General features: G+C 40.4%; 1 protein-coding gene across 2 annotated transcripts; it reads right to left on the reverse strand.

The window, feature by feature from the left end:
* Nucleotides 1-4,219: 4,219 nt before the first annotated feature.
* On the reverse strand, nucleotides 4,220-15,189 carry LOC118109482 (CD81 antigen). 2 transcript variants are annotated; one of them, XM_035156631.2, is made up of 8 exons: nucleotides 14,928-15,189; nucleotides 13,188-13,302; nucleotides 7,438-7,535; nucleotides 7,217-7,291; nucleotides 6,830-6,943; nucleotides 6,625-6,723; nucleotides 5,211-5,297; nucleotides 4,220-5,051 (listed from the first exon to the last, which is right to left on the reverse strand). In XM_035156631.2, exons 1-8 carry the CDS (start codon nucleotides 14,991-14,993, stop codon nucleotides 4,986-4,988), a joined length of 720 nt encoding a protein of 239 aa, XP_035012522.1. In that variant the 5' UTR covers nucleotides 14,994-15,189; the 3' UTR covers nucleotides 4,220-4,985. The 2 variants fall into 2 exon arrangements, with proteins under 2 accessions (XP_035012522.1, XP_035012523.1); XM_035156632.2 differs by having other exon boundaries at nucleotides 5,211-5,294; nucleotides 14,928-15,186.
* Between the last annotated feature and the right edge of the window lie 16 nt (nucleotides 15,190-15,205).

The raw sequence follows: 15,205 nt of genomic DNA on the forward strand, positions 1-15,205 counted from the left end.
TCATTGTTGAATCAGTCAGCACAGCAGATTATCACTGGATTCTCAGACTGCTTTCGGAGAACTGAATGACAAGAACGGTTACTGACTCAGAGCAGTGTGTGTGTGTGTCAGAGAAAGTTGCGCATGAGAGAGTGACACCCATGTTCTGTCTGCCGCCTGATGCGTCACACGTTTCGTCTGTCTTTGCACTGCACTACATGGCCAAAAATATGTCAAACATTATGAGAACATGAAACCTTATGTTGGTTTAGTATTCAGTCATCAGATGAAAATTAGTTATCTAACTAATTAATTTTTAAGCCAAAATGTCAAAAATATGTTAGTTGCAATTTTTCGCTTGTGACAACTTGCTGCTCTTTTTCAATGTTATCTGATTGTGAACTAAACATCTGTTTGATATTTGAATATGTTACTTTGGGCTTAAAGAAACTGTGATGAGTATCTTTAAAAAAACATTGATTTGACATTTACAGACCAAATAATTCATTGATTTATCAAGTAAATAATCTTTAGATTAATCAAAAAAAATGTATCTTCAGATTAATCAATAATGACAATTATTGTAAGTAGTGTTGTGATAAAATAATACGTTGTATCAGACAATGGCAGAAGAAACTTTGACTTTTCCCACTCTGACTGCATTTAGGCTAACTTCATTTCTGTTCTTTTACTGAAGTAGGATTTTAAAAGCAAACCATTAGCTTGTAATGGAGTATTTTACACTGTGGTATTATTCCTTCACTGCACGATTGGTTTGGATTTCAGATATCGGATCAGGAGTTCTCTTAAAAAAAAAGACATTTAACACACCATAAACAAACAGCAGGATGATAAAACAAATTCTATGATTTATAATAATAAAATGAATGTGTTAGGTTACAGTGATAATTATAAGGAGGGAAGAATAAGAGAAATGAGGTTCCTGCTCTCTGACATTCTTAACCTGCCACTTTCTTCACATTTACTTTCCTTCCTTATTACCTGGGATCTGCCAGCCCCACTGCTCATGCTTTGTAAACATTTAATAAAGTGGTAACCCTCCACAACCTGGTCCTGCATATTTCACAAAAGTGACAAAATATAGAACTGACCATAAAGCATCATTTTAACATCAAGAGACTCATGTTTCATATTTGATATACAGTACAGGCTACACATGAGCTAATATGCTCCTTTTGTAAAGTAATTCATTAACACAGAAATGTAAAAATATAATCATTTTGGATCCAAACTTATATTTGGACTTATGAAATGACAAAAATAGCCATTAAGTATCAACCTGATAAAACCAGGCTATGTATTTGTTTTTATACTTTTAACCGGGGCCGGGAGTCTCCAGCTCACCAAACAGAACATGTGGGTGAAGAGCTCGCTGCAGAACTCATGACGAGTTGGAGACAAGATTTTAAAAAGTGTGACTAATGCCTAAATATAAATAGGTGAATCAATCTAAGCAGGTGGATGTGAAGGTGTGAAGCTGGAGACTGAATCTGGATCTGAGGATTTATGTGTTTGCCGAACTTCAGCGCCGAATCGAACTGGACTCCAAGATTCTCAGCCCATGTGTGACCGATGATTGTTGATTACACTCATATGTCAGTGTGGGACATTTCATGGGTATTAATATGCTGCTATTACAGTCGGCACTCGTGTGGGAAGACGCCGCACCAGATCTTCCTTTCAGCCTCATGAGTGTTTAGGTTGAACACTGATGTCAGCTGATTAAACCACTGGTTCTTCCAGTTCATCACAGAGATGTCTGACCGGGCTGAGGTCACGATTCTGAGCAGGGAACCGGTGAGAAAACCTTTAACATTAACACAGGACAGGGGCTTATTTATTGTCTGTGCATGACTCCACGGTTACATTTCCCTTAACTGGAGATTAGAGGAAAAACTGAATTAATCGTCCTTTATTTTAACATGTGAATACATTGAGGAGGCGACCTCATTTACACTACAGCCAAGTAAACATGAAACATTCCAAGACCCCAAGAAAACATAAAAAAAAAACTGCCAAATAGCAGAAACAAGGGCAATAGTTACAACATGAATTTGAATTTGAAGCAGTTTAAACAATAACAACTAGAGGTAAAATGACGTGAGGTTAAATACTTATATTGCCCTGAGGATATAAACCGGTTGAGCTTTAGATTGTTCTGTATGTTGTTCCAGGTTGTAGGTGCATGAGGAGAAAAACTGGATTCAGTCATGCAGTCATTTGAGTGTGTTCAATGGGAGCTCACATTAACAGACAGAGGTGATGCAACACATTCAACTGGTGCCTTTTAAACCAACCAATCTTTAGCGATGAGATGGTTTCGGGTTTAAAAAAAATAGCTTCACCACTTATACACGCAAGCACCACTAGAAAAACTATACAAACTATAATGCTGTTTATTTACGTAAAACATCTCCTTTCTGTGCCAATTTTTGAAAAGAACATCTGTAAATCTGCAACAATATTAATGATTGAAAACAGGTTTAAAAATAAGTTTCGAAAATCTTTCGACATGAATGAGATGCTGAGTGGGAGCGCCACATCAGCACTTTCTCTGCGTGTCTCTACATGATGTAGAAACCTAATTAATGAACCACTGTTTGTTTGTCCTTAGAAGGTTCCACCACATAAAGTAAACTCTACTCAAAACTCAGATTCACATCTGCACTCAGTTATTGAAAAGGCTACACCGAACTAAAACTAGTCCAACAGCCCAATGAATGTCAACCTCATGTAAAAGGTTGTATTGTTCAGTTTTTTAAGGTGTTGATTGAGTTGCATGGCGGTTTTTTGGAGGCTACTGAGTTTCACTGCATTAGACTGAGAGGTGTTTTCTGTTTGGATACAAGAATGGAAGACAAAGAGATCACCATGTGAAAGAGAAAAGGCCTCGTGTGTGTGTGTGTGTGTGTGTGTGTGTGTGTGTGTGTGTGTGTGTGTGTGTGTGTGTGTGTGTGTGTGTGTGTGTGTGTGTGTGTGTGTGTGTGTGTGTGTGTGTCGTGTGGCATTTGGTTTGTTGTCTCACACGATCACTGTGCTGGAGTTTGATTTAACGCATCTTTTTTTTCTGAACATCTGTCCAGTAGACAGGGATCATAAAACATGTCAGCGAATGTGTCTGAGCTTGTGGGGCACCATGAACGAAACCTGCACCCTGACGTCGTTAAAGAGGAGACGATGTGTCCTGTGATGAGGAGATGAACGCCAGGGCGGTTCAAACACGTGTGTGCCGGGTGTGTCTGCTGCCACTGTGCCAGAAATACAAGTCAGTTCAGTTTTTAATGTGTTCAGCTGAGCTTTTCGAATAGATGGCGCTGATTGGGCAAGAGAGGCGCTGATGTCACACTGCCCCCCTGTGGGGACACGAGCTACATACTGCAGCTTTGATTCTGTTTAAAATGAGTGAAGCTGAAGGAGGTTGACAAAACACATGACACTAATACTGTACTGTACAGATCAAGTAGCTCAAAAGGATAGTTCACCCAGAAATGAAAATTCACTCATTATATACTCACTACTATGCTGATGGAGGGGCGGATGAAGTGTTTGAGTCCACAAAACACTTCACCCACCCCTCCATCTACATAGTGGTGAGTATATAATGAGTGATTTTTTTCTTTTTGGGTGAACTATCCCTTTAATTTTAAATAGAGTACTGATAAAGTTTGTGTGTCAGATCCACACACGCTCCCCTCTGGTGACATGAGGCAAATACTGCAGGTTTGATTCTGTTTGGAATAAGTAAACTGAGGTAGAGTGATAAACAGATAACTGAACCTCGTCGTGATTCTCAAACAATCTCCCCGCGAAACTTTGCAATCAAGGTTTGCACATTTACCTCAGGGGCCTACAAGGGATCACAGGATGAAGCTAATGCAGAGCTTCTCAAACTTGTTCTAGCGTGTCCCCCCTTTAGAAGCCCAAACAAGTTTAAACCTCCAACCACACAAATCTTTTGACAGGGAAGGTAATAAATTGAGTTGTAGTGAGGTAAAGGTGAACACGACAGCCTCAATAAACCTTTTTTTTAATTTATTTTTCCTACATTAATATAAATAATGCAGCTTGGTGACACTATATATTTTCTTTGTTCATCCATGACCCCCATGCAATAGACCCATGGCCCCTCAGAGGGGCCCATCCCCCAGTTTGAGAAGCAGTGAGCTGGTGAGACATGAAATAATCGTCTCGGTAACAAATACAAAAACTAAACAATGTATTGATACTCAAAACATCTTTATTTTCCAGACTTATCTCTGTTATTTGCTACTCTTTTACAAAATACTGTAGTTTTGCCTCTTCAGGCCTCTAGAAATAATCAACTGAAAAGTCAGAATTCCTCTACTACTCAAAATTTATAGACATGATACTTATGATAAGAAATTACTTAATCTGAATGGATCAGGAGAGAAAAGGGTGGAAAATCAATAGTACAAAGGAGGTGACATCATTTCTTAGCATTACTAAAACAGGATAAGTAACTTGTTTTGTGCTAATAAAGACAAAACACACATAGCAGAAACATAAAGCTGACTAAAGGACATACAGGCGAGAGTAGGACAGAAGCTTAGTCCATGAAACCCTGCTAAATCATATCGTTACACTAACACTGCAGCCACAAACAACCAGGGAATACATGGACTCTCCTAAGTGTTATTAACATATACAAAGTTTATGTATATATATACAATTTATACATCCAACAGCAATAAGTTTAATGACTTGAGAGAAACCTTTCACAAAAATACTGTAAATAATATAAAAGATTCATATGAAGTGTTGTATGATAAATAATAAAGAACATCCGACACACAGAAGCTAAAATAACAGCAATGATAGATGAGCAGTATCAAAATCAATTCATTGTTTCTAATCTAAAATAAAAAGGGGAGATATCCATCTAGTGTTATAATCAAAAGGAAAAGGAGCTGAAACATAATAAAAATAATCCCATTATACACTGATGCTGCCTGTTGGCTGGAGTCCTAATACGCTCCAGGGCTGTTGCGGATCCCACAGCAGAGCACCATGGTGAAGATCATCTCAAAGATCTAAACGGGAAGAACAACAGAGCAGTTTAATTCAATATGTCTCGAATCCAGCCCCTGCGTTCTTATCACAGCTGATAAAAGCTGGAGTTCGGAAAAAACTGCAGAGAGCCTTGTCCACGCCGCCGCTGTGGGAAAGATACGTCTTTAATCTACACTCACCATGATGACAGCCACCACCAGCGCGGCCAGACCAATCAGGTGGAGCTTCTCGGAGAACAGCTCGATCAGTTTCTGGTGACAGCTCTGCTAGGAGACAGGAGAGAAGATGTTGTTCACACGCTGCTGCTGAAACAAGAGGCTGAATCTCAGCTGTTCCTGTCCCACACTTCTGGATTATTAATGATGTTATACGTTATCACATCATTATATCGTTATGACTTGTTGAAGTAGTTTGGGTCGTGATGGTATTATACACAAGAGTATGTGAACTGAACCCAGCAGCCACGGGTTATAAAACCTTGTAGACAATGTTGTGTTATTTCTTTTGCCTCAGCGACAGCCAGTGGCCGGAGGTATTTTGTTTTCAGGTTGTTTGTCCGTCCCATCACAAGAACGCTACGAGGACATTTCTTCAGATATGGTACAAACATTCAGTCAGACAGAAGGATGACCTGGTTAGATTCTCAAGGTCACAGTGACCTTACAGATCATGTCTTTGGTCTCTTGAAAACAATACCTCAAGTATGTCTGTCTTTCAGGAATTTTTAGAATGAAATTCCTGGATGTTATTAAATTGCTTAAATTCAAGGCCTTCACCACATATATCAGGTCATATGAGTCTAGACAGACGGGGATGTAAACTAACAACTTAACTGGTTGTCTTAACGGAGGCATAAAGCCACTAGTTGCATTACTGTCAGGTTTATTAATTAATTATTGTATTACAGTTTGTCATACGCACAGTGTTTTGGATTTCTGATAGTGACCTTTTGACTGTTCAATGGTCAAATTTCAGGATTGACCCTAATTGGCTCAGTTTTAAGTGATTTTTAGAGTTTAGTTACATTTTTAAAAAAGGATTGAGAAATTAATTAAATTATTGGACAGGAATGACATTTCTAGGGAATTAATGATCATACAAATAACGTCACATTAGCATATTTATGTAAAAAAAATTATATATCGTAAGATATACATAGCCTACACGTCATCTAATAATGAACATTTTTCTTTAAAGTCCCCTTTCTTAACAGCACTGTTGAATTAGTTTCACATTCAGCTGTGTTTGTTAAATATTACTGTTTGTAGTGAGTGTGTTTAATCACTGCAACTACTTCTAAAAGGATAAGACTGATGCTCATTAAAATTTTTAATTTTGTAAAAACTGTCATTTATGTGTCCATTTTTCTAAAGAAGCAAATTAAAAGTCTCAGCTCCTGAAATATATTGAAAGTTATATAGCAGCAGTTTTATACAAGAAATCAACCAGTGTATTCAAGAATTTCCAAAAAACGTGACACAGTTGTCGCTGCACTTCTTCAGGTCCTCGGGAAAGAATCTCACTAAGTTTGAAGACAATTCAGACAAGTGGTTGTTTTTGATTTGTGGATTTATTAGTAGGATTAATGTTTACCTGAGATTTCAGAAATTCCACTGCAGACTGCCTTGGACACAAGGTGCTGGACACTTGTTTGAAGAGCGCTGTGTCATCACCTTTACCACAGCAGTCGAGCTGAAGAGGAAAGAAGAAGAGGTCACTCACTCAATAAAAAAGATCACTCAGGTATATTATCACTTATATGGACACAGAAAAGTGAAGGTTTCCCATGGTGACGTACCGTAGTGTGGAAAACATCCAGGACCTTGATGGCAGCGTCTTTACTGGGAGACCCGGAGACGTCCACAGCTTTGATGTATGCAGAGTCGTAGAAGTTGATCAGCTCTTTGGAGATCTGTGGACGGCAGGGAGTCAGAGACACAAATACAAACAGACAGAGTAGGTGCACTGGAGCAGAGGAGGAAAATCAATACAAGGATCAAACAACAGGCAGGGCTGCTGCTGCTGCTGCTGTGTGTGTGTGTGTGTGTGTGTGTGTGTGTGTGTGTGTGTGTGTGTGTGTGTGTGTGTGTGTGTGTGTGTGTGTGTGTGTGTGTGTGTGTGTGTGTGTGTGTGTGTGTGTGTGTGTGTGTGTGTGTGTGTGTGTGTGTGTGCTTGCATCACTTACTGTGTCCCTGTTCATGAAACCCCAGATTGCTGCAGCCACTTCACAGGCAAACAGGATGACCAAGAAGAAGAAGAACTTAAGAGAGAGGAGAAATACGTGTTTGAATCTGAACGTCTGTCACAGATTAAAATACATGATGTCATTCTAATTCAAGAAAAGAGCTCCTGCTGGAAAAAGTTCGAAGGTGGGAGCTGCAAAGTCAAAAGAGATGTGACACTCACTGTGCCCAGCAGACACTGAGACTCCTGAATGGCACCGTAACATCCCAGGAAGCCAACGAGCATCATCACCGCTCCCACAGCGATCAGTATGTACACGCCTGTAAACACAGAGACAGCACAAAAGTGAACGATCCAAGTTTTCAAGAGGATGCGGTCTACCCTGTGCACCACTAGAGAGCAGCAGTGTCAGATCAGCCTGTGCCCGCTGCACATTCATCAATCCACACATTGTTTGGAAAAGAGCCTTGATGTTTCTCCAGCCTTCCCTGATGGATGACACAACATTATTGACATCCTGAACAGCGCCCAGATCATGTGAGAGAGAGAGAGAGAGAGAGAGAGAGAGGGAGGTGGGGCAGACCCTGGGCAGCTGCCAGGCCAGGAAATGCCTTCCAGACACTCCCAACCCCCCACAAACCCCCCTGCACTGACCTCTGACCCCGAGCATTATCCTTCCCCAGGAAACAGGTAACCATGTGAATACACAAACACACACACACAGACACACACTGTTTTGTGTCATTTGAAGAAAAGATAAGACTTGTTTATATTGAAAAAGCTCAAGTAATATATATACTTGAGAAAAGTAATTTTGGCCCGGTATCCATGGTGATGACAAAATACACAGTTTCACAAGAGTTTCAGTGGGAGTGAGCAACAGGCGCCTGAAGAGCAGTGAAGCTCCACGCACAGAAGAAGTCTGGATTAGGTTTTATTCATCTCAAAAGAAAAGCACTGAGCACAGTAGAAATATAAAAAGTTATATAGACTACATGTAAATGTCTGTTGCACGAGTTGTATGGTGAGTTGGGTTTAGAAGACAAAGAGGAAGCTGTTGTCATAAAGACCTTCATTCATAGATTATAAAAAGTATTGTAACATGCCACCGATCTGCTGGAGCCTCTTCTTAATGAGTCTGTTTAATGGCCTTAAAACATGAAACTGTTACAGCTGAGACAGCATAGTTTGAATTATTTTTTGATTAGTAGTGGAGGAAGAAATTATAAGGTACTTAAAAACTAAAAAGGGCAAATCTGCAAAGTCCTGCATTCAAACTTCTAGTTATGTTAAAGTATAAACACATAATCATTATCAGAAGAAATGTGGTATAAAAGTAAAATGGATTGTATCTTATTCTGTTTACTATTATATTATTCAGTTACTGATAAGTGATAATAATATAGTAAAATAACCTCTAAACTGTAGTTAAGTACAGCAACTGCGTGAGCAAATTTACTGTCTAGCACTAATTAGAAACATTAAAAAAAATTGGAAACCTATAGAACATATGACAAACTTGTTTCTTTTCTTTTTAATTGATCTTTTTACTTTGACTATTTTAGGGATCTCCCTAATGGCAGTCGAAACGACATCACAATTGCATACACTGGCAGAGGAAATGAAGGAACACACAACAGGAAATAATAAGCAGGTCTCCTCAAGTTTAGTCTATTTATATACGTGTATTTGAGTCGGCTGTTGTTTTCAGGTCTAAAGTTGAACACCGAAACTCATCAGAGTGATGACTTGAGATATTTTGGGCAGACAAGTTTGGGGCTCAGCTTTAAAAGAATCATTTAAAATAAAAAAATTGTTTGAGATGAATCTCTTGACATCATTCAATCCCTCAAACAGTCCAACTTTCTCTAAAGAAGTATTTATACTTTGATGCTACATTTGAAAGGGAAATATACTTTTTTACTGCACTAGAATTATCTAACAGCTGTGTAGACATTTCCCTCTCAACCTCTCATATGGTTTTTTTCAAACAACTTTTTCATGCCCAAAGAGGTAAAATTTGTTGTTTTTCCACCTCAGATGTATCTCACGATCCTTTGCAGGGGTGGTACTTATACATAAATAAAGGATGTGAATACTTCGAACCGCTGCTTTTAGCGAGAAGGTCTGGGAGCAGTCTGTTTCTGGTTTTTTTCTATTCTTACACACACGCAAACACAAGCCTCTAATCTGGGCTGACAGCCCGAGACGGACAGACAGTGGGAAACCTTGCTGCTGTAGCGGCTGCAGGTCTCTAAAACCTCACACCCTGAATCAAACATCACGCACAACCCTTCCTAATACTTACATCTACACCCTCTTTTCTCTCTCTCTGTTTCTACTCAACTCCCTCCTCCTTTACTCCCCCCCCCCAGCTCTGTCTCTCTCTTTTCTTTTAGCCCTTTTTGTTGTAGTGAGAAACGGCTACCAGTGCCAGTAACCCGGCAATGCAGCAAGGCAGGCATTACTTCCACTGCCTTCCATTACTATGACAACACCCTTTAAGCTTTGAAGGCTATTGAGACTTTCAGGGTGACAGGCAATTTTATGCCACCGGGGAAGTTCATTTATTTCTTGTCTGGCTGTGTAATCTCCAGAGGGGCAAAAAGAGGGAGGTGAAGAGCAGTTAAAAGCCCCACTTGGACTTCTTGCTCTCCTCATCCATTATTAATAAACAAGCCCCAAACAGGCAGGAGCTGTGAAGCCATGTCCACACAGCCAGAGCCTGACACCAATAAACTCAGATGAACCTGTATATGTCAGTCAGGATAAAGGATCATAAAATAACTCGATAGCAGTTTTACACAATTGTTTGATATGATGGTGGAATACACTTTTTTCAATCTCACCAAATGTTAGACGAGAGGGTTGATACCACTTTAATTTCTGGACACTTAAAACCTCCACTCACAGTAATTGGACAGAACTGTGTTTGACACATTTAATGACATAAGTGCTAAAAAAATGTCACTACTGCTGATATACGGAGGGGCCATCTTGGACTTGGAAGTCGGGGGTTGGTGAGGTTCCTCCCACCTTCTGAAACTCTGACTTGAGGGGGCGTTCCAGTTGCAACTTCCAGCTCTTGGGTCAGGAATTCTGTGCTCTGAGGTTTAATGGAACGCGGCACAAGCTAACCTAACCAGCAGCTCCCATCTTAATACTACTTTGGTAAATAAAAAGCTGGATTCTGCTCAGCTCAGCAATAAATAGAGAAGCAGACATAATATATTATTTCGTGAGCTTTAAGGTGATGGTGGGCAGGTTTTATAAACTTTGTACAGAGGCAGGACAGCATTTACCTGGGTTACAGTCTTAAAGGTTGAGTGTGTAAGATTTAGGTGAAAGGGATCTATTGGCAGAAATTGAATATTAAATAATCCTAGAGATGTTTTCACTCATGTATAATCATCGAATTGTTGTTTTCTTTACCCTAGAATTGGCCCTTTATATTTAAATACTTTATATTTACATCGGAAGCAGGTCCTCTCTATGGAGGACGCCATGTTTTTGACAGTAGTCCAAACTGGGCATAATTGAGTCTGAGGTGAGGGGTATTCAGCTGCAACATCCAACTTCACCACTAGATGTCACTAAATTCTACACACTGAACCCTACTGTTGAGCTAAGCTAAACTAAGCTAAGCTAACCCTCTCTGTTGGTGTTATCATAGCAGTGGCAGTGACAACTCTATTATTTACACACAGTCATTAAGAAATAATTAGAGTGGCTGGTGTCCCAATGTAAGATTTTGGTTTGCACTTCCGTATAAAGCTTTAGAACTAAATATCACAGCAAATTGAGATAAATATTAGACTTTAAACCCAGGAGATCTTTGTTTGTTGCCATTTTCATGAGGACGATGTTAGAAAATGTCCTGTTTAGACAAACTAGTGAAAGTCAGACCAGGTTTCAGTAGCTGGGAGGCTTCAGATAATGATTTTCCAGTTGTGTACAGTGATGAAAGCATGCAATTTCATATCAACATTGATTTTGCCTGCGTTCCCAGAGTGCAACCTTTTTTTTTCAGTAATGAAACAGTGCAAAAAAAGCTCCAGTATTCAGGCTGGGACTTTTGCATTAATCATACAGTGTAAAGCAGCAGAAATGTCCTGTCTACTTGTGTAATGAATTCTGTCACACTTACTGTATGTCCTACAGAGAGCATGCAGCACTTACCAAACCAGACTGCCGACAACTGCCGACAACTGCCACCAGTGATGATTTCAGGCCCTGGGTAAGAGGCAGGAGACTGCGTATTTCCAGCCTTACATAAATACCACTTTGGTGTGCCAGCATGCTAAAAACATCCACTCTAAACTCTAATTTGTAGGGGTAATGTGCACATGTAAAAGGTTATTTGCATTATGCAAGGGCGTATGTTCAAGGCAGGGTAAAAAAAAAAGATACATTCCCCTTGATCTTGCCTGGGTGGGCCTATCCGCCCTGCCTTTAAAATCACAAGTGAGCCTATCCTCTATAAAAAGCATGAGCCTGCCATCGCTCTGTATACTTACAGAGGAGTAAGTATGGGAGAGGATCAGGAGCCCAGATCTAAATTAATGGGCTCACTGGAGTTCACCACCACAACACACCGAGATGATGGACCTTTGAAAAGTTTCAAACATATCATGTATTGTAGGTTTTTGTGCCAATCTCAGGACGTCTGAGGGCAGAAACATGATGATGATTTATGACCCAAGTTCATGCAGTGAACACAACCTGAGCTACATACTCCCCATTCTGGGATTCAGTTTAAGCTTCAAGACTTTGGTAAATGTACAGAACATGATGTGCTGCATTCACACAAAACCAAAGATTCCTGAGGATCGAATGCTTTAAAGCGACATAAGGCACATGGTGGCTTTACTTTTTCTCACAGCCCATTAGTTTGCTCAGAGCCCACAACATCTGCCTGCAGCATCTGTTCTCTCCCTCTTGAAAGCACCTCAGGGCTGAAGGCTGGGACTAAAGTTCATCAACGTATTTTTATGATATAGAGATATCATCAGCTGTGTGTTGCAGAATGACTGAGGTGCAGACTCTGGCTGTGGCGCTCTTAAGTCATGCTGCAGATTTACGTGCGTCCTGTTTCCTGCTCTTTTCTTAGAGGTCACGCCGCTCCTACTATTTCTGGACGCTGAGTGTGAAAGACAGGTATTTCTGTGAGTTAGTTCACTTCCAGCGATGTGTTAACTGTGAGTTTCCTGTCATGTGTTCACCAGAAGAACTGAAGTGTATGTTTAGAAGTGGACAACTTAACAAGAACATGTACATACAACCTAAATAAATAGTTTTAGTGAGGGTTCCCTTTTCAGACTTTAATGTTATTTATCTTTGTTGCTTACGCCAAGGAGGTTATGTTTCCACCCCTTTGTTTGTTGGTCTGCATGTTTGCTTGTTTGTAAGCAAGATTAAGGCAAAAACTAGAGGAGGGATTTCAATGAAACTTGGTGGAAGGATGTCTTATGAGTCAGGGAAGAAGCCTTTAAAGTTTGGTGCGAGTTGCAGGTCAGGGGGCAGGTCCAGGAATTTTTCTCATCACTTTCTTCAACATTGTGAGTTTTTAAAATATTTTTACTGACACTCGAGAGCGCATACCTCCGTCAAGTGCCATTCTAGTTGAGACTGTGACAGTGAGGAGGTGATTCACTTTCATGGCATGCGTCCAAAGTTTACTGTATTGTTTTAGTTGACTGATTGTTTTAGTTTATTGTAAGTTAGTGCACTCAGTGGACATGTAGCGTGTTGTGTGAAATGGCATTCCCATCCTGTCATGCAATGATTAAAATATTCCCGAATTGTTTTTGAGACCAATTTTAGGTTTTATATATCTAAACCTTATCACAGAGTGATGATGAACCACAGAAACGCTTATATTTTTAATTGACCGACTCAGAGGGCATTATTTACATCATCTGCATCAGTTTTAGTGCGATTGGGAAGCTGTAATGGTAAAGGTGTATACTCACTGATATAGAAAGTGCCCGGTGCCTGGTGGCCCTCAAACTGCAGTATGAGGAGGTTGCTGGTTTGACTGTCATGGCGCAGCCACAGGGCCACTCCTAAGATCACACCTCCGGCCAGCTGTGCAAAGAGAAAAAGGTTTTAATTATTCTCTCTCATGTGTTTCTACTTTGGTTAAACCTTGAGGAGGGTCAGAGCTTTTTTAAAATGTTTGATAGTCAAGAGAGATGTTGTCATGAATATTAAAACAAAACTGTAGTTATCAATTTTTAAGATTTTTTTAACAACCCATAACAGTGTCGTCAGAGGGTCGTGACATCGTGGAGACAGCTCAAAGCTCGACTCTGCAAAGATCTTATCAGTGTCCAAACCTTCCTGCTAATATTTCTTGACCTGTGTCCTCAGCTCTGCCGCGAGGCAGCGAACTGTCCGCTGCGATGAGAGGATATCCTGACACCTCAATGACCTACGGCACGGTGTCCTCACAGCATTGTTTCAAGCCAACTCAACAACTTTGTTTATCAACTTTATCTCCCTGGATCTCTACTGTGTTCTATATCTAATAACACAGAAATAACATAATGAAAGTGATAAAACATAAATACTGAAGAATCCCACCCACAGCAGTATTTTGCTCCACTTGCTGACTCACTATCTCTTTAGGCCAATGTTTAAATCGAGATATTTGCACATTTATGACTGAACCCCATTGTTCTCCAAGAAACAGGAAACGGGATTCTCCACATGAAAGATAGCTAAAAGAGGAAGAGAGGGCTCAGAGTTTTCACAACGATAGGCACAGCAGCATAACCAACAGAGGAAACACTCCATCAAGTGCAGAGGCCGCAGGATATGGTGACTCTGTGCTTACTTTAACAAAAGAGCGATGGCTGTTCTGTACAGACAAACCAACCGACAATTCACAAACAAGTGAACTCAGTCCTCATTGTGTGCAAGGCCACGACATAAAATAGAAGACACATCTGGAGGAAGTGTGATGTGATGTAATAAAGCATAAAAAGTCAGACAGCTGCATGAGGCTATACAGTGGCAAGTCCCTTATTAATGAAATAACCTTCCAGAAAAACAAAATGCACTGGAGGAGAGTTTTCATGGGGAAATGGACTATAAATGATGAATGAAACTGCACCATCTCACAAGGTGTTTGCTGAACTCTTGCAGCCTGGTGCGACAGTGCGGTGACCAGGTAAGAACAAAGAAAACCCCAGGGGGAAACGTCTCCCCCCTCCCCCAGATGTTCAATTGCTCCCTTTATGTGTTTTTAATTTGGGGGGGCCCAGACTCCCCTACAACAGCAAGAAACCCCCCAGAGCTCAACTACATTTTCAGAGTTCTCTCCAAAACCAGCTGCAGGGCTCAGACTTTCCTGTTCATCATTAGTAAGTAGATTCAGTGAAATGATCTGAGGCAGAGTTAATGTGACGCATTAAGAAGCTCGGCCATGCATTTAAAAAATACTGTTGATGTAACAGCAGATCTAATTCGGGCCTGGACAAGGTTTAGTGTGATGTGTCCCCTGCACTGATGATGCTCTCCTCTCTGGCACAGAACAGCATCTCCTCCAGGATTGATCATCAGTGAATCTAAAGCCCTGAGCTACACAGATGTGGACATGGAAAGCTGTTAGGCAAGTGAAAGAGAGAAAGTTCTAGGAAAACAGAGGTAACAACGAAAGGATGGAAAAAATCAAAAGCTACTTAAAATGTAAAATGTCTTCAACTCACCCAGAAAATAAAATTAAAGAAGAATAACATATATTTTATGCATTTCGTGCAGCCCGCCACAGCCATGATGCCAGTGTGTTTATCAGCTCCTTCTTGTTTTGGACAAAAAAAACAAACACTGTGTGAGCCCAGTCCACGGTCCGGTAACAGGCACGTCTCTGCCACAGGACTCAGGTTTATTCAGGCTTCAACGCTGGAAACTCCTCCTTTATAATCCAGAGTGAAAACCGAGACGAGGAACTGCCCACCACAGTGGAGAGGAGAGGACAGGAGGAGAG

The sequence above is a fragment of the Hippoglossus stenolepis genome, chromosome 5 (assembly GCF_022539355.2).
Source record: "Hippoglossus stenolepis isolate QCI-W04-F060 chromosome 5, HSTE1.2, whole genome shotgun sequence".
In the NCBI taxonomy this organism is placed as follows: domain Eukaryota; kingdom Metazoa; phylum Chordata; class Actinopteri; order Pleuronectiformes; family Pleuronectidae; genus Hippoglossus; species Hippoglossus stenolepis.

Bases quoted from the DNA above. Each gene is read 5' to 3' on its own strand.
- LOC118109482 (XM_035156631.2), bottom strand. From the start codon at position 14,993: ATGGCTGTGGCGGGCTGCACGAAATGCATAAAATATATGTTATTCTTC. The intron at 13,303-14,927 runs GTGAGTTGAAGA...CTCTTTGCACAG, and splicing joins TCTTTAATTTTATTTTCTGG to CTGGCCGGAGGTGTGATCTT. The intron at 7,292-7,437 runs GTGAGTGTCACA...CTCTCTCTTAAG, and splicing joins CTCAGTGTCTGCTGGGCACA to TTCTTCTTCTTCTTGGTCAT.